Source organism: Cololabis saira, chromosome 14, assembly GCF_033807715.1.
Source record: "Cololabis saira isolate AMF1-May2022 chromosome 14, fColSai1.1, whole genome shotgun sequence".
NCBI classification, from domain to species: domain Eukaryota; kingdom Metazoa; phylum Chordata; class Actinopteri; order Beloniformes; family Belonidae; genus Cololabis; species Cololabis saira.
This window is the reverse complement of record NC_084600.1, coordinates 897,777-920,568: the sequence shown is the minus strand read 5'-3', so window position 1 is coordinate 920,568 and position 22,792 is coordinate 897,777. Positions and strand designations below refer to the sequence as shown.

General features: G+C 46.0%; 1 protein-coding gene across 3 annotated transcripts; it reads left to right on the top strand.

Annotated features, from left to right (window-relative positions):
• The first annotated feature begins 15,879 nt into the window (after window positions 1-15,879).
• Window positions 15,880-22,332, top strand: ugt5d1 (UDP glucuronosyltransferase 5 family, polypeptide D1). Of its 3 annotated transcripts, none has more exons than XM_061740758.1 (5): window positions 15,880-15,912; window positions 18,889-19,040; window positions 19,204-19,502; window positions 19,970-20,683; window positions 21,226-22,332. In XM_061740758.1, the coding sequence occupies exons 3-5, from the start codon at window positions 19,209-19,211 to the stop codon at window positions 21,808-21,810; spliced, it is 1,593 nt and encodes a 530-aa protein (XP_061596742.1). In that variant the 5' UTR covers window positions 15,880-15,912; window positions 18,889-19,040; window positions 19,204-19,208; the 3' UTR covers window positions 21,811-22,332. The 3 variants fall into 3 exon arrangements, with proteins under 3 accessions (XP_061596742.1, XP_061596741.1, XP_061596743.1); XM_061740757.1 differs by having other exon boundaries at window positions 18,889-19,044; XM_061740759.1 differs by lacking the exons at window positions 15,880-15,912; window positions 18,889-19,040 and having other exon boundaries at window positions 19,062-19,502.
• The last annotated feature ends 460 nt before the right edge of the window (window positions 22,333-22,792 follow it).

The following is a 22,792-nucleotide window of genomic DNA, read 5'->3' as shown; positions in this document are numbered from 1 at the left end:
ACTTGAACTCCCTGATGTACTTCACTAAATTGATATTTGGAGTGAAATTATTCACTAAGACAAAATTTGAAATATCTCTTTAACTCTTGTCCTCTGTCTCTTAGCAACGTCAATAAAACTAGTGCCAAAAGAAACAAGAACCCTTACACAGGCTTTCATAAGTCCACATACCCCATAAAACTCCATTATACCGTATAAAGTTGATGTAGATGCCCTCATTATTACACCACCACCATGAACCTAAACTGTTAATACAAGTCAGGATGAACTCTGTGACTTGTTTGAGGTCAGAAATGCCATTCAGTATACCTGTCTATTTATTTTCTTTTACAATGCGAACAACATGTAATACTATCATCCATTATCCTTTACCTGACATGATGACATGATTGTGTGTGTGTATATATACTGTATATATATACACACACACACCCCATTTGGTATACCTTTTAATGTTTTTACAATGAGAGGCTGTTCATTCTCTTAGAAATCCTTGAGAAAGCTATGCATGCCAACCCCAGTGGCTCAGGCATTTATGAGAAACATAAAACAGCATGTTGTCAATAACCACGTTTGTTTGAAGGTCCCTTGCATTTGCTCTGGAGCCCCAAAAACTGATTATAGAAAGTGTGTTGCACTTCAGTATCAGTACTTAGTGAAAGTAGATTTTTCAGTCAGTGCGGTTACACAGTTTTACACATCTAAATCCAGCTATTGGCAACGATCTAGCTAAGGTTTAAACTGGAGGTTCAGAAAAATCCAAGTGTACATGCGTGAAAAGACAATCGATTATTGAGTGAGGTGCATTCAACTCCACGACACTAGGTGGCGCCACACGCACTTTTGGGTTGGTGTTCTTCCGGTACAATTAGTAAACAAATGTGAAGGAGGACAACAACATGTGAAAAAAGAAAGGATGCTAACGATGCAGCAGCTCTGTACATTTCGTCAGTGTTGTGCTAGTTACTGAAAAATAGTAACTAGTTACTGTTGCGTGTAGTCATGGCACTCTCTCTCTCCGTTCCTAGTAACTTAATTAAAAAGCAACTCAGTTAGTAGCCTAATTCAGTTACTTAGACTAAAAAGTAATGAGTTACTATGAAAAGTAACTTTTTAGTTACTTTAAAAAAAAAACATTATTTAAAAAAGTGCCCCTCTAGCCTTCATTTCAGCATGGTACTGTATGGATTTGCATTCTGCATCGTGTTCTGCATTCTGATTGGCTAAACAGTCTCCCCGCTTCTTTACTTCCTGTGTCAATAACGTCAATAACGATTAGCAACAATGCTTAGAACGGCCAATGAACTTCAGCGAGCAACTCAAGAACGGGAGCCTTTGTTGTGCAACACAGGTAGCTTAGCTGTCCAGTTATCAGGAGGTTATTAATAATTTTATTCAACAATTATTATAATTAATAAAGTCGACTATTTATCAAATTGAATTATCAAAATGATATCATCCTCGTGGGGCACCACCTGGTTTTCCAGGAAAATGATAACTTTTAACAGCAGAAATCAGTCTCAGAGATTAGGGGTTATTCTGCAGAGTAGCAAACCTTACTATTCAGTTGGAGCGGTGTCCCGATCTGATGGCCGGGAGCGCGTGGGTGTCGTGGGCTCGGATCTGCAAAACTTAAAGTGGAGAAAGTTTAGTGGGAGGCCGGAGCCGCTCCGGGGACCGCGGTTTCAACGGGCGGACCCTGCGGGCCCGTTCCGATGCGGGCCTTCCTCCTCCCCCCAGCCGGGGGGAGAAAGGAGATGTGATCTTTGCCCCGAAGCCAAAGCTGACGAGATGAAAAGGAGGAGAGAGAGAGAGGACGTGAGGGGAGCATGCAGTGCAGTTTATGTCCGTCGAGGTGCGGTGACGTCATCGGGGCCCGGTCAGTGATTGGCCGCGCGCCGCTTTAGGCGCCGCCCCACCCCGCAAGGCATGCTGGTCTTGTAGTTTTCTGACAAGGCGGCCATTTTAGGAGGCATATTAAAGCTGATTCCGGGTGACCCGACTTAAAAGTTGAATACCATATTCACAAAATGTTCACAAACATTTATAAGTTCAGAGTTCACATGAGCGCATGGGCGTGGCACAACACCTTTGATGAATCGTTCATTACAGTCTCAGATATAATCGATGGTGGCGTGTCGGTTTATAAGAATATTTTTGCCCAGAAGAAAAAAGAGCGACAACAACGACCCATAACTTTGTTCTTCTCTGGAAAAAACACACCTGCACCGCAGACTTTAGGAGAAAAAGATGCTACAGAGCGAGTCGGGATGCAGCAACAGTCAGAAGAGCAGTGAAATACATGTGAGGCGTTGCTGATATATTTCACCAAAAGTCTGGTTTTTATTTTTACATTTTGTTGTTAGTCTCTATTACAAAATTGTTATTCTGTATTTTTGTACGAGAGCTTTTATTTTATTAATTTCATTTTTTCATTTAGTGACCGTTGATTTTGCCGTGAGGTCACTTCCTGCCGTTCCGGTTTCTCCTCACTTGCCGTTAACCCCAGAGAGGAGAGGTAAGGAGTTATGAGAGCTCCTGTAGATGATGGAGAAAAAAACTGTTAAACACGTTCCACATTTGTGCTTTGTATGGGTTACGGGTTATATTTTGGTACCATACTGCTCACTAGATGTGCATGTTGTTTTTATGATGTTTAGCACTGTTATATTGCTGGTTATATCATCGTTTTACTACTACTTCGCGGATTTCACTTATTACTTTTTGGAACGTAACCCCTGCGAAAAAACCAGGGATTACTGTAATGACAATATCCATTAAGTTTCCTCTGGTCTCCGCGTGTGGGGAAAAAAGTTTCACTGGAGCTGGCCAGAAATAACGGAGTAACGCACCGTTTAGTAACGGTAATTGAGTTACTGAATTTAAAAAGTAATGCGTTATAGTATTAGTTACCGCCAAAACTAAGGGTGTTTCTGTCATGGTACGGTTTTTCTAGGACCCAAGTGCAGGAGACAGAGGGAGGCTGGAGGCAGGAGTTCCCAGGCCACACACGGCCAAAGCTCCGGGGGCCGTCCTCGGGACCGAGCAGACCAGCGAGAGAGCTCGGGGGGGCGTCCCCGAGGCCTAGGCCTGGGTCTTGGCGGGGGGCGTGACGGGGATTCCTGGCGGGGCTCTGAGACTGGACGGGACTCGGGGACTGGACGGGACTCTGGAACTGGACGGGACTCGGGAACTGGACGGGACTCGGGAACCTGACGGGACTCGGGAACCTGACGGGACTCGGGAACCTGACGGGACTCGGGAACCTGACGGGGCTCGGGAGCCTCCTCAGAAACAGAGGGCTGCGGGACCGCCTCAGGAACAGAGGGCTGCGGGACCGCCTCAGGAACAGAGGGCTGCGGGACCGCCTCAGGAACAGAGGGCTGCGGGACCGCCTCAGGAACAGAGGGCTGCGGGACCGCCTCAGGATCCGGAGTCGGGGCTGACAGGAGGCGGGGAGCCGGAGTCGGGGCTGACAGGAGGCGGGGGGCCGGAGTCGGGGCTGACAGGAGGCGGGGGGCCGGAGTCGGGACTGACAGGATGCGGGGAGCCGGAACAGGAGCAGACAGGATGCGTGGAGCCGGAGTCGGGGGGCAGAGGATCCCCGGAGCTGCCCGAGTGGGAACCCGGGTCCGTGGCGCTGGCTGCGGGGGTACCCGGGTCCGAGGTGCCGGCTCCGGGGGTACCCGGGTCCGAGGCGCCGGCTGCGGGGGTACCCGGGTCCGGGGCGCTGGCCCCCCCTCAAGGGACAGATGCCAGATGTCCCCACAGTCCACATCCAGGGCGGGCTGGGGGGGAACACGGGTCCTCGGAGCTGGCTGAGGGGGGGCACGGGTCCTCGGAGCTGGCTGAGGGGGGGCCCGGATCCTCGGAGCTGGCTGAGGGGGGACACGGGTCCTCAGAGCTGGCTGGGGGGGGTCCGGAACCATCACCGGAGGAGGAACTCCAGCAGGAGCTGAGGCGTCCAGGACCACCGCTGGAGCCAGAACAGGGGGCGATGCGTCGAGGACCAGAGCCGGAACAGGGGGCGATGCGTCCAGGACCACTGCTGGAGCCGGAACAGGGGGCGATGCATCCAGGACCACCGCTGGAGCAGGAACAGGCTGGGGCTGGCGCTGACGCCGTCGCTTCCCCTGGGGCTGAGAACCCCTGGGCCCGCCTCGAGCCAGGCGTGTTCCCCAGAAGGGGGAAACAGGCTGGGATGCGTCCAGGACCACCTCGGGAACAGGAAGAGGTGCGTCCAGGGCCCCCACCGGAACAGGCTGGGGCTGGGGCTGGGGCTGGGGCTGGCGCTGACGCCGTCGCTTCCCCTGGGCCTGCAGGCTCCTGGGCCCACCCAGAGCCAGGCGTGTTCCCCAAAAGGGGTCCCAATACTCCTCCTGGCGCAGAAACTCCATAAGGGTGAGGTAGTCTCCCGCTGGATCCACCTGGTCGGTCCGTTCTGTCATGGTACGGTTTTTCTAGGACCCAAGTGCAGGAGACAGAGGGAGGCTGGAGGCAGGAGTTCTCAAAACAAAAGGATTTATTCCACAAAAAGGGAAAAACAAGGCGCTGCAGAGCAGGATGAAAAAACACAAAACTAACAGGGATCAAAAAACTACGAGGAGACATGGAGGTGGAAACAGTACGGACCGACAGGGAACCAAGGAATGACAAGACAAGATATACTGAAGGGATAACGAGACATGACGAGACACAGGTGCAGACACAATCAGGGCAGATGGGACACAGGCGGGGCAAGACAGAACTGAAAGTTACAAACACTGGGGGGAAGTGTCAAACCCTGACAGTTACTATATGAATAAATGAATGAATGAATGAATTTATTTCAAACATGTTTATAAAAAATGAAATAAAAATAAACAGTAACATCTTCATATGCACATAGGTTCGAAAGAGTAGGAAGAAGTATACACTTTTTCCTTGTTCCTACCCCTTTATAACTCTATGAATTTACATTATTGCTGTTATTATATCTACACAATATCCATATAAATATAGTATAATAAATACCACGCAAACATGCCTACCACTACATAACTATCCATACAAGCATACAGAAAATATATTATATATATATATTATATCAATATACAGAAAACACAAACTGTAGCACGGCGAGTGCTACGGGGGCCGACCGACAGGACAGAGGACACAGGTTTCAGTGCAAAACCTCTTTATTTTCTCCAGACACACCCAAGACACACGTGCTTCAGCTCCTGAAGCACGTGGCTGCAGCTCCTCCACCCTGCCACACACCCCCATCGCCAACCTCAGGCCGGGGACCATCCGGCCGAGCCAACTCCCCCCATCCCCCTCGGAGCGGGAGAGGAAGCCAGGAACCGCAGACTGCGCCTCCGGGCCTTCCCGGTTCGGCCGGCTGACGAGGCCGGTCGGGAGGTTGCCCTTGGCGACGGGCCGACCACACAGCCCGGTCGGGAGGTCGCCCTCGGTGTCGGGCCGACCACAGAGATCGGTCTGGAGGTCGCCCTCGGCGACGGGCCGATCGCTGAGAGGCCCGCTCTCGGGATGGGCCAAGAGTGGCCTCGGGCCAGATGGCATCCGCGGCCGTGGTGTGTCCAGGACCACCCCCTCCCCGACGTAGCACTGCTCCAGCCACTTGTCCGCCTCTGGAGCTTGCATGTCCAGGACCGCCCTGGCGACCGACGTCTCCGCCTCCGTGACCTCCGCCTCCAGGATCGGCCCCTGCAGGACCGCCTCCTCCAGGACCGCCTCCTCCAGGACCGCCTCCTCCAGGACCGCCTCCTCCAGGACCGCCTCCTCCAGGACCGCCTCCTCCAGGACCGCCTCCTCCAGGACCGCCTCCTCCAGGACCTCCTCCAGGACCGCCTCCTGGCCCGGCTCCTCCAGGACCTCCTCCAGGACCGCCTCCTGGGCCGGCGCCTCCAGGACCGCCTCCTGGGCCGGCGCCTCCAGGACCACATCCTGGACCGGTGCCTCCAGGACCGCCGAGTGCCTCCCCAGACGGTCCCGCGCCGCTCGCCTCACGTACGGGCACGTGAAGGCGAAGGGGTCGTCCTCCGAGGACCGCCCTGGACAGTCCAGCACCCCTCGCCGCACGTCCGGGTAGCTGAAGGTGAAGGGGCGGTCCTCTGCGATTAAAGTAGGCGGGCGACCCCACCCTGCCGGCTGCTGCGCTCCCAGCGTCTCCAGGGCTGCAGTCTGTCGCTCCGCCTGGCTCCGGATCAGGGCCACCAGGTCTGCCAGCTCCTGTGCCAGTGCCTCCATCCTGTCGGACCCCACGTTGGGTGCCAGTGTAGCACGGCGAGTGCTACGGGAGCCGACCGACAGGACAGAGGACACAGGTTTCAGTGCAAAACCTCTTTATTTTCTCCAGACACACCCAAGACACACGTGCTTCAGCTCCTTCACAGCAGACGAGAGCCTTTCTGCTGTGCAGCCATGCCTTATCAAGGCTGGCAGGGTGGAGAGGTTGATTGGGGCCACCTGTGCCCCAATCAACCTGAGTGGCTGCTGCTCCTCCACCCTGCCACACAAACATTATATAAATCTATAAAAATATACACTACACAAACCACATAAATATCCCTACAAATATATATATGCTACACACATAAAAAACATATAACATACAGTACTCTACACAATTACAACTATCCCTCTCAACATACAATACATACTACAGTACATAAATATCCACATAAATATCTAAACATATCTTAAGCACGTATAATATACAATTTTTCCCTATTTTATTTGTTTATCATACTCCTCGTTAACCCATTTCCTCTTCCATATACCTGTTTATAAATAATTTTTTGTATCTGTTTTTAAACAGATTTATGTTAGTGCTTTGTTTCACTGCTCTGCAGAGAAGGTGATTGGCTGCAACCTCCCATCTCTCCAGGACCTGCAGCTTCCAGGACCCCGAAGCGTGCAGGAAAGATTGCAGCAGACCCCTCCCACCCCGGACACAAACTGTTCCAGACTCTTCCCTCTGGCAGGAGGCTGCGCTCCATCAGGACCAAAACCTCACGCCACAAAAACAGTTTTTTCCCCGTCTGCAGCTGTCCTCATCAACAAGGCCCCGGTCCCCCCTCTCCCCCGTCTACCACGGACTGCCCCCCCATCCCACTCTACGTTACATTGACATAAAGATTCCAATCCTGACCTTATGCGTTACATTAACGCACATCCTAAGTCACTTTTGCACAGACTTATATCCGGCACTTTAAAAACCTCATATTGTACATTTTTGCTTATACATTTTCTCTCTTATATATTTGCCCACGTTATATTTTATATTTGTATCGTATTGCACCAATCATCACAACAAATTCCTTGTGTGTTTAACAAACTTGGCAATAAACCTTTTTCTGATTCTGATTCTGATTTCCTGCTCCAAACTGTTCCAAACTGTCACTCCACAGTTCGATATGCACATGCTTTTCATTGTTGTTTGTACTTTATGTTTTCTAAAATTTTGTTCTCCCCTTAGATTATAGCCCCTTTCTCTCTCTGTGAACATTCCTCTGATATTTTTGTTAGTAGATTATTCCTTGCTCTGAACATCATACTGTTTTGTATTTAACCAGATCCATAGATTTCAGTGTGTGTGATTTTATAAACAGTGGGTTTGCGTGTTCTCTGTATCCTGCATTGTTTATTGCCCTTATGGCTCTTTTCTGAAGTGTGCATATCGGCTGTAGATGCTTCTGTAGGTGTTTCCCCAGACCTCTACGCAGTAACATAGATATGGTAAGAACAGTGAACAGTAGAGTATGTAATGATTTATGATCCAGAATATGTCTTATTTTCCCAACAATTGCAGTGCACTTTGCCAGCTTTGCTTGCACGTGGCTTACGTGTGGTCTCCAGCAGATTTTGTGGTCCAGGATTACACCAAGAAATTTAATTTCGTTTACTTTTTTCTATTTCTGTATTGTCTATTATTAGATCTACATGAGATTTTGTTTTATGTTTTCCAAACAACATAATCTTAGTTTTGCTCAGATTTAGTGATGGTTTGTTTCAATCAAACCATCATTTTAGTTTGTGTATTTCTGTTTTAATTATGTTCAAAATCTGCTGCAGACTCTCCCCAGAACAGAAAATATTTGTATCGTCTGCAAATAAAACAAATTTCAGTAATTTTGATACCCTGCATATGTCGTTGATAATATAGTAGTATAATATAAACAATTTTGGACCCAATACCAACCCCTGTGGTACTCCACAAGTAATTTCCATATCTTCTGATTTATAATCACCTATTTGTACAAACTGCTGCCTGTTTCTTAAATAGCTCTTCAGCCAGCTCAACCCAACCCCCCTTATACCATACCTTTCCAGTTTATTTAATAATGTGTTGTGATCAATTGTGTCAAAAGCTTTTTTTAAGTCCAAAAACACTCCAACTGCAATTTTTTTACTAACCCTAATCATGTTGCAGGTAAGATGCACACAAAGTCTCCCTCTTCTTCTTCTGCTACCGTGTTGTTGTGATGCCGTGACTGTTGTTATTCCCGCTCCCGCGGTGTCGTCACTTCCGGAAGGGGGGTCCCGGGGAGGTCAGTAGCTCGGCTAGGTGTGGGTTGTATACATGCCGGAATAACTCGGATTAGGACGCATTATCTGGCACTAAAAGCTCCATCTCAAGAGCTTCAGTTTGGCCTGGTTGAGGTGTATACATGGCTTTTGAAAATTCAAAATCGGTCGGATTAAAGCAAGAATCTTTGTCCATCTTTGTCCCCAGAGCAGTCCAGCTCTTAAACAACGACCCCTCCCTGTCTCAACGGCGACTGATTTAATGCACAAAGCACTTTTACTGGCAATAGCTTGGATATTTTTAACTGCACACCCTATGTATGTATGTATGTATGTATGTATGTATGTATGTATGTATGTATGTATGTATGTATGTATATATGTATGTATGTATGTATGTATGTATGTATGTATGTATGTATGTATGTATGTATGTATGTATGTATGTATGTATGTATGTATGTATGTATGTATGTATGTATGTATGTATGTATGTATGTATGTATGTATGTATGTATGTATGTATGTATGTTTTTATGTTGTTGATGTTCTATTTGTCTTTTAATGCTGCTCCTTATGCCTTTTTTTTTTATTGCCCCTCGGGGACAAATAAAGTGTTTTGAATTGAATTGAATTGAATTGAATTCGACTTTCTGTTAGTGCATGTAAACATACTGAGTAATACTGCAACAATATAATTTCCCTTTGGGGATTCAGAAAGTATTATTTCAATAACTCCAATCCTAGACAGATGTAGGTGTGTCCTGGACTCAAGGTATGAGCATGTGTGTCAATTCAAGGTAATCCATAGTTCATGAGACAGTCATATCAGCCTGCGTGCCATCCTTTGTCTTGATTAGATGGTACTGAGCATGTTTACATGCCTAAATGCATTATGCATTTAGGCATGTAATGCATTAATGGCCAGTGAAAGAAAAGGTTGATGTTTCTATAGCTACTTGAAATGATAAAGACCTCAGGCCCCTGTTTTGTGTGGTGTGTGTGTGTGCGCGCACCTGGGGTGTCCTGTAATGTATAGAGCATGTAAGATGATTTAGCAAGAATCTGCACTCTTTACTGAAGACCGAATGTTCAACCTGATAATGTCTTAAAAGTCCTTGTCAGTGCCAACAAGAGAAGTAGTATTTTGATCACATGCACAAATATAATGTAAAAATTCTACCGTCCAGAATCTGGAGGAAACACGAAGAGATGATTGATGAAGATAACCAAACCTTGAGGGTGTATTTGATCCTTCCTTAAAACTAAGTTCCTGTCAAAAAACCTCAAACATTCTTCCTTTTTTTTCTTTTAATGGGAACATTTTCCTTGAAGAATAAACTCTTATAGTTATAGACATAGCCATGTCAGCATTAGAGGAATATCATAATCTTCCCAACCATCTGTCTCTACAGTTCACAATTTCACATTACAGGCTCTCCGGTAAGCTTTTTGTGCTTTTACTTCAGTGACTACTATTATAAGTACACTTACGTAGCTCACTGTCATCTCCTAGATGTACCTCATTTACTTGCAAAAGGTCTTATCTCAAATACTGGAGTTTGAATTTAAACATTCAATGACTGGATTTTCAGTCTATTGGGAGTTCTACAACTGTTTCATCCCCTTAAAATAGTTAAGTGAATTTCAGAAATATTATCACATTATGGATAGTAATATAATGATGTTTTTCAGTTAAATCAACTCATGCAGCAAAGTTTTGGAACTCTTTAATTGTAAAAGCGATCTTAGCTTTGGGATTTAGTATTTTGGTTCAATCATCCTTTATCAGACTTTCATAGAATTGCAGGGTTGTAGAACCAAACCCCGCCCCCCCTTTGAATCGGAGCCCCCAGGTGGAAGCAGGGGTGGAGGTGGGATAGACATTAAGAGAGACAGCGAGCTTGGTAGGTGAGACATCCGAGAACTACACATAGTTCTTGTTCCTGATATAGGTCAAAGAACAAATGGAGTGAACATCAGGTAAAGTTTAGAAAGTCTTTATTGGCTGAATTTTCAACAGGAAGGTTCTTTAGCTGAAAACAGGTAACAGTCCTTGGAAGACTCAAGGAACCAACATAAAACAGTGCTGACTGGCAGGTTAGTGAGTGCTCTGGAACAGGCACACTATTCCTGTGAGTATTCGATGAAGGCGACTTCGTGGAGGGGCTAGCTGGAATTGTGATTGGGGCAGTATCAGAATCGGGCAGAGCATCAGCGGGGCAAACAAAGTCCAGATGGAGCAGATGGAAGGATTGTCGTGGACTGGCAGAGAGTCGGGGCAGAGACAAGAAGACGTGATTGGGGCAATACAATACTAAGTGCTGAAAAATAGTGCATGCTGCAAAGACAATCTGGCACTGAGTGAGGACTCTGAGGACACTGAGTGCTGCTAAAAGGCTGGCTGGCTGATGAGCAGTGATGAGCTGCAGCTGGGACCAAACAGGTGTTGCACATTCACTCACCACATGACCAGGACAGAGTGTGACACGCATACATTGCAGAGATCGCCTGCTTGAGATAACTCTCATGTTTGTTTCATAGTTTTTAGTTTTTCAGTATTTAAAAATTTGAACTGGTTGCAAATAGTGTTGTTCTTGGCAGCCTGTTTCAATTTTAGTTTTAGTCTAGTCTTTGGTTTAAGCTATCATTTTAGTTTTTATTAGTTTTAGTCACGTTCATACTCCTTTTAGTCGTGTCAAGTTTCAGTCGTCTGAGCATTTTAGTCTTATTTTCGTCAAAATTGTCCATGACCATTGTCGAGCCATGTTGTCAAGGGAAGCTCCAGCCTCCTTCCCCCTGCAGGGCTTTGAACTGGACTCAACACCTTTGAGGTAGCTTCAACTTCCTACCCCCATGCAGAAGACGACACCTTGGAAGTTGGTTCAAACAGACAACTGGACTCAACACCTTTGAGGTAGCTTCAACTTCCTATCCAGCTTCCTACCCCCCCTGCAGAGACGACACCTTGGAAGTTGCCTCAAACAGACTTGGAACACTAGAGCACCCCAAGGGGTGATTTGGAACTTAGTGACAGTCATGCCAAATGCCCGATGGGGACATTTGGCCACAGATCACATCCAACTGTAAATTACTTTTCGTCTGTGACCTATTGACTCACACAAGTTCCGGCGTCTTGAATCCCTGCCGAGATGGCACCGTGGGAGTGGCTTTGACTTCCAGCCCCTGCAGAGACAAGGACCATATATGGACTTCCTGACTACTCAGGGGTAGTCCCAAAACTGAAAATTCACACCTGACTGTCTCTCACTTGGCTTGTTTATTCCTGTCTTTGTTGATTGAACTTTTGTATAAAAACCCTGTGGCCAAATCAATCTGGGTCAGCACACCGATCAAGACACTGCGTCTGTGTAGGTCTGCTCACCGCCGGCTGAATAAAATCTCTCATCCCACAGCGGATTCCTGAACTGGACTTTGTATTATTCCTCAACACCATTTTAGTCTTGTTTTTGTTATGGTTTTGGTAGTTTCTTGAAGCCTGTATCTTTGTGTTTCAGTTCTAGTTTGACTTTCCTGTTTCCCATCGGCCCTGATTGTCTGCACCTGTGTCTCGTTATCCCTTGTGTATATCTGGTCTTATCTTTCCGTTGCTCCCTGCTTGTCCGTACTGTTTCCTCCCTCCGTGTTTCCTCGTCAGGTTTTTTAGTTTTGATTCATGTTCTGGGTTTTTGCCATCCTGCTAAGCAGCGCTTTTTGTTTAGTTAAATAAATCACTGTTTTTGGGAACTCCTGCCTCCTGCTCTCCTACATCTGGGTCTGACCAACGACCATTTTCCTAACAGAACGGACCAGCCCTCATGGACCCAGCAGGAGAGACTTTTGATTGGTGGGAATTCTTCTACCAGAAGGCAAGGAAGACAAGGCCCTGTTGACAGGAGCCGGATTCACCCTTCCGGGGAACACGCCTGCCTCTAGATGTGCCCAAGAGCTGTCAGGCAAAGATGGGAACAATGTTGGCGCCGTTTTGAGGAGGAGGAGTCCCCCTTCTGGAGAACACGCCTGGCTCGAGGTTCGGGCCCAGGTGTTCTCACCCTCAGGGGAAACAGTGCAACTGTGAGAAATCTTGGTGTTATTTTCGATCAGGATTTGTCGTTTAAACCATATGTCAATCAGGTTTGTAAAATAGCCTTTTTCCATCTCCGTAATATTGCAAAGATTAGGAAAATCCTCTCACAGAGTGATGCAGAAAAACTAGTTAATGCGTTTGTATCTTCTAGACTAGATTACTGTAATGTGTTGTTAGCAGGATGTCCAAGTAATTTGCTGAATAGGCTCCAGCTGATCCAAAATGCAGCAGCACGAGTACTGACAGGAATTAGCAGGAGAGACCACGTCTCTCCAGTGTTAGCGTCGCTCCATTGGTTACCCGTAAAATTCAGAATCCAATTTAAAATTTTATTACTTGCGTATAAAGCCCAAAACGGCTTAGCTCTGCATTATTTGCAAGACCTGATAGTGCCTTATGTTCCTGTCAGAGCTCTCCGTTCTCAGAGTGCAGGTTTACTTGTAGTTCCTAGAGTATCTAAATGTAGATTTGGAGGGCGGGCGTTCTGCTATCAGGCACCACTACTATGGAACCAACTTCCAATCTGGGTTAAGGGGGCTGACACCACCTCCACCTTTAAAACTAAACTTAAAACATTTCTGTTTAGTAAAGCCTATAGTTAGTGTTTAGTAAACCTCTAGCTGGTGTTGGTAAATCTCTAGGTAGTGTAAACTTTAGTGTGTCAGAGTCGCTCCTGTGGTTTCTTGTGCTGGCCCCCCCTTCTCCTCCCTTTTCTCTCTTTTGTCCATGTTGCAGCATCCTTTGCCGGACACCGGAACCTGCAGGTGGTCGTGGGTGGCTTGTAGCTTGCATTACGGAGCACAAGTCTTTCCCCGACCCTGCACCCCAACCTGGCACTTGCTGATTGGGCCGGAGCTTCGGGAGCTGCGTGCTGGCCTGCGGTCCCCACCCCTGGTCATCCCGTTGCTGGCCCCCCCTTCTCCTCCCTTTTCTCTCTTTCGTCCTGCAGGTGGTGGTGGGTGGCTTGTAGCTTGCATTACGGAGCACAAGTATTTTCCTGACCCTGCACCCCAACCTGGGACTTGCTGATTGGGCCGGAGCTTCGGGAGCTGCGTGCTGGCCTGCGGTCCCCACCCCCGGTCATCCCGTTGCTGCTTCCACCTGCCTGCTGTGCTGTTGCCGTCCCTGACCCACCAGTCTGGCCCTCGGCAGGAGGGTCCCCCCTTATGAGCCTGGTCCTGCTCAAGGTTTCTTCCCTCCTAAAGGGGAGTTTTTCCTTGCCACTGTTTGGCTTAAGGTTTTTCTCCCACTAGGGGAGTTTTTACCTGCCATTGTTTATGTAATAACTGCTCGGGGGTCATGTTCTGGGTATGGGTCTCTGTAAAGCGTCTAGAGACAACTCTGTTGTATTAGACGCTATATAAATAAAATTGAATTGAATTGAATTGAATTGAAAACGAGGACGACGGCGGCAGCAGCCCCAGCCTGTTCTTGTTCCCGAGGTGGTCCCGGACGCACCCGTCCCTGTTCCCGAGGTGGTCACGGACACACCCGTCCCTGTTCCCGAGGTGGTCCCGGACACACCCGTCCCTGTTCCCGAGGTGGTCCCGGACGCACCCGTCCCTGTTCCCGAGGTGGTCCCGGACGCACCCGTCCCTGTTCCAGAGGCGGCCCCGGACACACCTGTCCCTGTTCCCGAGGGGGTCCCGGACACACCCGTCCCTGTTCCCGAGGCGGTCCCGGACACACCCGTCCCTGTTCTAGAGGTGGTCTCGGACACACCCGTCCCTGTTCCCGAGGTGGTCCCGGACGCCCTGCCATGGACCCGGTGTCCCCCTCAGCCAGCGCCGAGGCCCCGGGGGCCCCCTCAGCCGGCACCAAGGACTCAGTGTGCCCCTCATCCAGCCTCCCGGATCCTGTCTGCCCCGAAGCCGGCCCCTCGGATTCTGTCTTCCCGAAGCTGGCCCCTCGGACTCTACCTGCCCCGAAGACGGCCTCCTGGACCCAGTCTGCCCAGTCCCGAGAACGCCCGTCTGCCCAGTCTCGAAAGTGTCCCTCTGACCCGTCTGCCCAGTCTCGAGAGCGGTTCTCTGATCCGTCCGTTCAGTCCTGAGAGTGGTTCTCTTACCCGTCTTAGTCCTGAGAAATGCCCCCTGAACTGTCTCGCTGGTCTGCCCGGCCTAGTGCTCAGGCCCCCTGAGCTCTGACTATGTGTTGGCCTGAATGTGTGCTGAATTAGCGCGACAATCCCATGTAACAAGTTTTCAAACGAAAACGAGGACATGCGGAAATATTGTTGCTGTTTCTCATCATCTCATGCTCGCATCGGAAAGACGAAGATGACGAACTGTCCACTCTCCCGAGGGCTTTGGTTTAACGGCCTGACATACCATCTCCAATGAAACTGTTTCCTTTGCCGAGATCACAAGCAGAGCAATGCAGTGAACTCCTCTTCATCCAGTGTTGCTGTGTTGTTTATCTGTTTGTTTTTTCATTTCTTTAGCATTTCTCATTTCTCTTTGCTTCTATCTCAAATACAATGTGCTTTGACTTCCTAAACAATCCTTTCATACAATGATGAAGTCTCTGAAACATGAACTTGTATACTTGTGGTCTCTACGAGTTGAATTAATATAACGATGTACGAAGCAGTCAGCTCTTGGTGTTTAATTGAAAAAGTTCTCCATACAATCCTTGCGTCTGATTTCCTGTCAGCTCAAAGTGTCATGCATAAACTGACACAACTGAATTGCGGCAGAAAGCCAACGCAGACTTGGCACGTCTCAAGCAGAGTCAAGTAGATAGTTGCTTCTGATGCCTCTGAAATATGGCATGATGCTACAAAAGCATTGTCTAAAGTGGCCATGATTTACAACGACTGGCATGGAGTAGGTGGACTGTACTGCCCAGTGGGATTCCCAGGGGTAAGGGGTTTCATCATGTTCAGAAGAGTCAGCCTACAGAACCCTCAACCAAACCAAACACACAGCAGGACACAATAAAAGAGGGCCCAGGCAAGCTTTTTGGACTTTTACTTCAATGAAGGGTCTTAATACTATTACTACTGTAACTACAGTTATACTATCCCTCATTCTAAAAATACAGTATCATGGGAAGAAATGGTTTAATTTAAACAACAGCTCTGATGCAGTTATTTGGCACAAAATTGTGAGTTGTAACACAAAATCTTCCTGAGAAAAACCCTGAGAAAATCGGTGCAAGCTTACTGTGACCAGTTGTAACTCATTTACTGGTTAAAGGTTTTATCTCACACACTGGATTTTGAACTCAAACATTCACTGATTGGACTATCAGTCTGTCAGGAGTTCTACAACTCTTAAATCTCCTTAAAATAGGTAAGGGTATTTCAGAAACATATTTGTCACAATATAATTGCAATATAGTACAATACAGTTGCAATATAATAATTCATATTCTTTATTCAGTATGTAAACATTTCTACTGGTTATAAATGAAGAATAACCTGCTGTTGAAGAATTTTCTTTGAGGTTATATGTTGAGGCATGTGCTGATTGTGAACATTTTTAGTCATTTTTAGTCTAGCTACTAAAACGCTTGAATGAAAGGCAACTGAACATCTTTTTCGGTTCATCCAAAAGGATTTCTCAGTTCACAAAGACAGTACCATTTTGGATAAAAGGTGAAATGTCTCCAAAACCAAAGAAAAGAAGTTGAGTTGCCTTCAGTTCAAAGTTTTAGGATACTGTGACCTGGATGACAGATAATTTACCCTAGCATCTGTCTCTCTGATTCAGGAAGCATGCCAGGGCATCATGTGTGTAGGACATTTGTGTTCTTCAGTTCGACACATCTATGTGAGGGAGGAAACATTCTGGTGTACCCTATAGATGGCAGTCACTGGATCAATATGAAGCTTCTGCTTGAAGAACTTTTTTTTGGTATTTAACTCGAAGGTAACATACAAGTTTATGAAACCCTTCAAGCCTTCAGGGAAGCAAAAAAAAAATGATGAAAGAACTGACTGATAAACTGAGCACATGCTTTAATTAAATCCTCCAGTGAGGTCCATTGTCTATTTTAACTGGGGGAATATGGCCCTATGAGGGAAAAATGTTGCCCACCACTGATCTAAGCCCACCTCTCTCGTCTGTGTAATTTCATCCTGATAGCATGATAAAAGGCATTTTAGGAATGCCAATCTTTTGTCATGAAGTGATGTGAAACTGTTTTTGATGCTCTAATCACTTGTCATTATGGGTTACTGAAAAATAATTAGATATGTCTTTTTCTTTTCACTGATATTTCAGCTTACCTGGCTTCCAAATAAATGTACACACGCAAACATAAACATTGTGCTTAGTTGTAAAAATCCAACAAACAGAACAAGATTTCTGAGTTAGAGCAAGTACATTTTACTTTCCTGGTGATGAGCATGTGACTTGCCCAGCTGGGCATTAGCATGATACTACTGTAGCAAGCTCGTTGCCACTGGGGCCGACCGACAGGACAGAGGACACAGGGTTTAGTGCCGGAACTCCATTATTCAATCACACCGCCACACGTGCACCAGCAGACCCCTTGCTGGTGTGCAGCCACGTCTTATGTAGCCAGGGTGGGGAGGTTGATTGGGTACAGGTGTGCCCAATCGGCTGAGTGGCTGCTCCTCCACCCTGCCACACACCCCCATCGCCCAACTCAGGCCGGGGACCATCTGGCCTAGCCACTCCCCCCCCTCTCCCCAGAGGAAGCCAGGAACCGCCATCCGAACCTCCGGGCCTTCCAGGTTCGGCCGACTACCGAGACCGGTCGGGTGGTCGCCCTCTGCGTCGGGCCGATCACAGAGATCGGTCGGGAGGTTGCCCTCGGCGTCGGGCCGACCGCTCTCAGGACTGGGCCCAGGTTGGCCTCGGGCCAGACGGCATCCGCGGCCCTGGCCGGGGTGCACCTCGGCCCGCCACCGACGCCTCCGCCTCGGCGACCTCCGCCACCAACGCCTCCGCCTCGGCGACCTCCGCCACCGACGCCTCCGCCTCGGCAACCTCCGCCTCGGCGACCTCCGCCACCGACGTCTCTGCCTCGGCGACCTCCGCCTCCAGAACTGCCGTGACGAACCTCAGGCGTGGCGCCAGGGTGGGTCGCGCTGCAGGTCCCTCCGTCGCTGGGGCTGCCTCAGGCGCCGTCACTTAGCGGCCTGCAGTCTCCACCTCACGGCCTGTCGGCTGCGGCACCACCAGCGCCTCCAGCACTGCATAATATATAAAAGCTTGGGACTTGAACAACATTTAAAACTAATTTAACTCCCAACCAAAAATATTTAGAGTGATAAATAATTGACATTTGCAGAAACTGTAGTTATTTAAAGCCACTTTATGTAGTAATACCTCTTTTGACCACACAGGAGCAGCATGTTTCCAGCCCCTGGCATGAGACACAACTAAGTGCATTTGTGGTGCCACAAATTGGTCTTGTGAAATATGTCCCACCATCCTCATTTTTTTTTAGCGCATGATTGTCAGTGGTTATTTTGTATACAGGAGATATGTACACCCCAGTGTGGCCAAGAGTGGTATTGCTACATAGAGCTGCTTAAATTTCCTTGAAAGGGGACGATAAGATTACATTTGTCTCAATCATCTAATGATGTGCTTAATTTGGATTGTGGTGATTTATTACTGACATGCACGGACCCTTTAATGGACCATTTAAAATATATTTTAGATTAGACCTCGTTATTTACCCTGGATGAAGATTGCCTGTTTAATGCGGTGTGTGTATTAGAATTAGACTTATCCATCAATCAGAAGATAGTCAGTTTGATTCCTGGCCTTAAAAACCCTTGGTCACAGTGTCTTTGCAAGGTACTTTGACTTCCATTCTCCCTGATACAGGAATGATGAGATTATTGCTGCCTTTCTTGTTTCAAATTGGAGCATTACTTTATGCCTTGATGCCATTGCTGACTTTCAAATAAAAGCAGAAAATATGAATATGATATAAGACTACAACTAACTGATCGAAAATAAATCTAATAATTAGTTGCCGCTTAAAAGAACATTACTTCCACCACAAATCAATAAACAGATCTGTTTTTAATTCAGGTATTTAGTTGCACCTTTAAGATGATGGGAAACCCGTGTTGCTTACCATTACATAAGCGCTGTAATGCCCTTACGAAAGAGGTTCCAGGTTTGTATGATGCAAGGGCTTTTCTTGTTTGAGAACAGAAGCACGTTTGTAAAACTACAGTACACAGTTTACATTCTAGCTCTTACATGTTTTTACTCAAAGAAGTGATAAAATAATATGAGGACAAGGAAGAAATATTCACTTATTTTTCTTGTTCTGTGCAGAATGTTCAGAGCAGCTTCAGGTAACATGTGCCACAAGTAATTAAGTTATGTGTGAAAGGGCCAAAATTATGCAAGCCTGGAATTTGAACTCAAATATAAAGGGAAACCTTGGAATGGACTCTGTGGGAAAGAATAACAGCACTCTTTCAATGGTAGGTAAGTCAGGTTCGGGTATGTATCATGCTGTGTTTCAGATTTTTACTTATACTGTATGTAAAGTGTGTCACTGTTAAAATGATCAATTACCTTTAGCTGTATGTGTTTACATTTTACAAACTTTTTGAGAACATTTATCTCTGTTTCTGACATTTTTAGGAAAAATGCTGCGTGGTTATGTGCACGGGACACTTGTATTCTTCAGCTTAAGTCTGATATTCTTCACACCTCAGTGTGAGGGAGGAAACATTCTGGTGTTCCCTGTGGATGGCAGCCACTGGATCAATATGAAGGTTTTACTAGAAGACCTTCATGCCAGGGGACACAACATCACTGTGGTCAGAGCCTCCAGCAGCTGGTACATCCCAGAGCAGTCTCCTCTCTACACGTCAGTTACACTTGAAATGGAGAATGAGTTTGAAGACTTCTTTGACGTGTTCCTAGCGGAGCAGCTGAAGGTATGTAAATATGGATATAGAAATTTAGGATATTGTGATAAAGTCCTTTATTTTCTGTAATGCAAAAATGTCATACATTCTGGATTCATTACAAATCAACTGAAATATTGCAAGCCTTTTATTATTTTAATATTGCTGATCATGGCTTACAGCTTAAGAAAACTCAAATATCCTATCTCAAAAAAATAGAATATTCTGGGAATATTTATCTTAAACTGTAAGCCATAATCAGCAATATTAAAATAATAAAAGACTTGCAATATTTCAGTTGATTTGTAATGAATCTAGAATGTATGACATTTTAGTTTTTTTAATTGCATTACAGAAAATAAAGAACTTTATCACAATATTCAAATTTTCTGAGAAGGTCCTGTATTTACTGAAGCTGTAAATGTGCATTTAAGTAATTCTCTAAAATGTGTTAAAAAGGAATTACAACAAAAGCATTGTTTTATCCATTATTTTAGGTGCAGCGGGAAGGGGCTTCACTGCTGACTTTTCTCAAGCTCACCAAGTATTTCCTTGCTATGATCACAGAGGCCCATTCATTATGGTGTGAGGCTACAGCTCGATTATTTGACAATCAGGATTTAGTCAAAAGCTTTATAGATTCACAATATGATCTGGTTCTTACTGATCCGGCCATGAGCAGTGGGGTTCTGTTAGCCAAGTACCTCAAACTGCCCTTGGTGCTCAATGTGCGCTGGATCACCAGTGGAGACGGCCACTTTATTTTGGCCCCTTCACCACTCTCCTATATCCCAGTTCCAGGATCAGGATTAACAGATAAGATGAACTTCATTCAGAGGGTGAAAAACATGTTTTTCCATGGAATCATACTGTTCCAGGAGAAATTCATGGTGGGGCCCATCTATGACTCCATTTGTGATAAATACATTGAAGGTGGATGTGACATTGTTTCACTGCTTCAGGAGGCAGACATTTGGCTTTTCAGATCAGATTTTGTGTTTGATTTCCCTCGTCCTACAATGCCAAACGTTGTGTACATCGGAGGATTTCAGTGCAAACCAGCTCAGCCTCTGCCAGCAGACCTGGAGGAGTTTGTTCAGAGTGCTGGGGAGGATGGAGTGATCATCATGACTCTGGGAACTCTCGTTAACGCTTTGCCAAACGAAGTCGCACAGGAAATTGCCAGTGTCTTTGCCAAGATGCCCCAGAAAGTAAGAGATTATCGTTGATACACCTTTGCATTGCATTTGCAACTATTATTTTTTTTTATTTTTTATTTATTTATTTATTTATTTTTATTTTATTTTTTTTATTATTTTTTTTATTTTATTTTTTTACCTTGTCTGCACACATATTAATGATTGATACCATGACGGTAGAAACCAAAGGTATATATATGTGCATTATTACTATATTTAATATATATACATATTTATACGCATACATATGCGTACACATACATAAATATACACATACAAACCCAGTGATTTTTTTTTTTTTTGCATTTGCAACTTTTCATTCAGTCACTGTACATAGGCAGTGAAAATGAAGTGATATAAATTCACTACTACTACATATGGTAAAAACATGGTTTTCATGTCACATTGTAGAGCACAAAGGGCAACCTTAGTGCTCATCTGTGTTATTTTCTTTTTCTCGGTTATTCTGTTGAGTCTTACTTGCAAACAATATTCTCATAATATTTGAACTCATCATATTTGTTCTGTCTCTGTGCTGTTTGATGTCTGACCAGGTGATATGGAGGCACAAGGGGGAGCGTCCGTCTACGCTGGGAAACAACACTCTGATCGTGGACTGGATGCCACAGAAGGACCTTCTGGGTCATCCACAGGTCAAGGTTTTTGTAGCTCACGGAGGAACCAATGGAGTCCAGGAGGCCATCTACCACGGCGTCCCTGTTCTAGGAATACCCTTGTTCTTTGACCAGTATGACAACCTTCTACGTTTGCAGGAGAGAGGAGCTGCAAAGATCATTCAGCTAGCTGATGTGAACGGTCACACCTTTGAGGAAGGTATTAAGGAAGTGCTCCACCAAGACAGCTACAGGCAGAATATGCAAAGACTGTCACGTTTACACAGAGATCAACCCATGACACCCATGGATCAGGCTGTTTTCTGGGTAGAGTATGTGATTCGCCACAAAGGAGCACCTCATCTACGTACAGCGGCCTACAAGATGCCCTGGTACTCTTACTACTGTTTAGATGTGATACTCTTAATGGTGACTGTCACAGCTGTGCTCCTTCTCTCTGTTCTTGTTATTTTTAGATTTCTATGCTGCAGGAGCAGAAGAAAGCTAAAAGTTAAACATAATTAACTATTGTCACATTTCTAAAAAAATATATCTCAGTGAGTTCTCAGAAGTACAATATTTATAAATTTACATCCGTGATCCAATACATTTAGGTCGCGGAGGTGAGGAAAATCTCATTACAATAGCACTCTTCAAGCAGTGAACTGCTTTTTTTTTTGTCAGACAGCATGTGACAGAACCAAGTGTACCAAGTTGATGCTCAGGAAGCAGGAAAAATGGAAACAATAATAGAAGGTCTATTATAAAAACAACCTTTTTGCTGCACTTGACAGCATGTTTCACTCACTGAGCCTGCTAAGTTAGCTGTTAGCAGCTCTGTTATGGAGCAGATGTATCTGTCCTTCCCATCTTTATCTCCACCTTAGGTCTCATCCTACAACTTCAAAATACCAATATATTTTTACTGATAATATTGATATTATCAGTACTTTTTCTTGTGTTTTACCTATCAATTATGTTTTGGGTAACCACTAACCAGCACAAAAGAGTTTCTTTAAAGGAGCTTGAGGCTCCTTTTAAGAAATGAGACTCTCTAGCGCCACCCTTCACCACGACGGTCGTTGGGGGTACTGCAGCCAACAGTGAAGCCGGCACGGGAGAACGGGGAGAACGCACATGCAGCGTCATGTGACGTCACATCCGCAGCCCAGCGCGGGAAATTCGGGACCGAATTGCAGCACATTTTGCAGCACACAGCCTGTTCAAGGCAAAGGAGAGATACACTAGAGGGCTCATTATTTTGGGTTTGGAACGCTTCATCTGACATTATTACTAGAAAACTTAAAATGTATACAGATTTTTTTCATAAATCTTGCCACAATCCGGCCTCAAGCTCCTTTAAAGCTACAATTTCATATTTGATTCCTGTCAGGAAGTGTCATCCAGTATCCCTGGACTTCTGGTTGTGTCTTGCGACAACTGCGTACCACTCTGCAGACCAAACAAATCTACACAGTGTCGTGAAAGCAACTTATCTATACGTGGA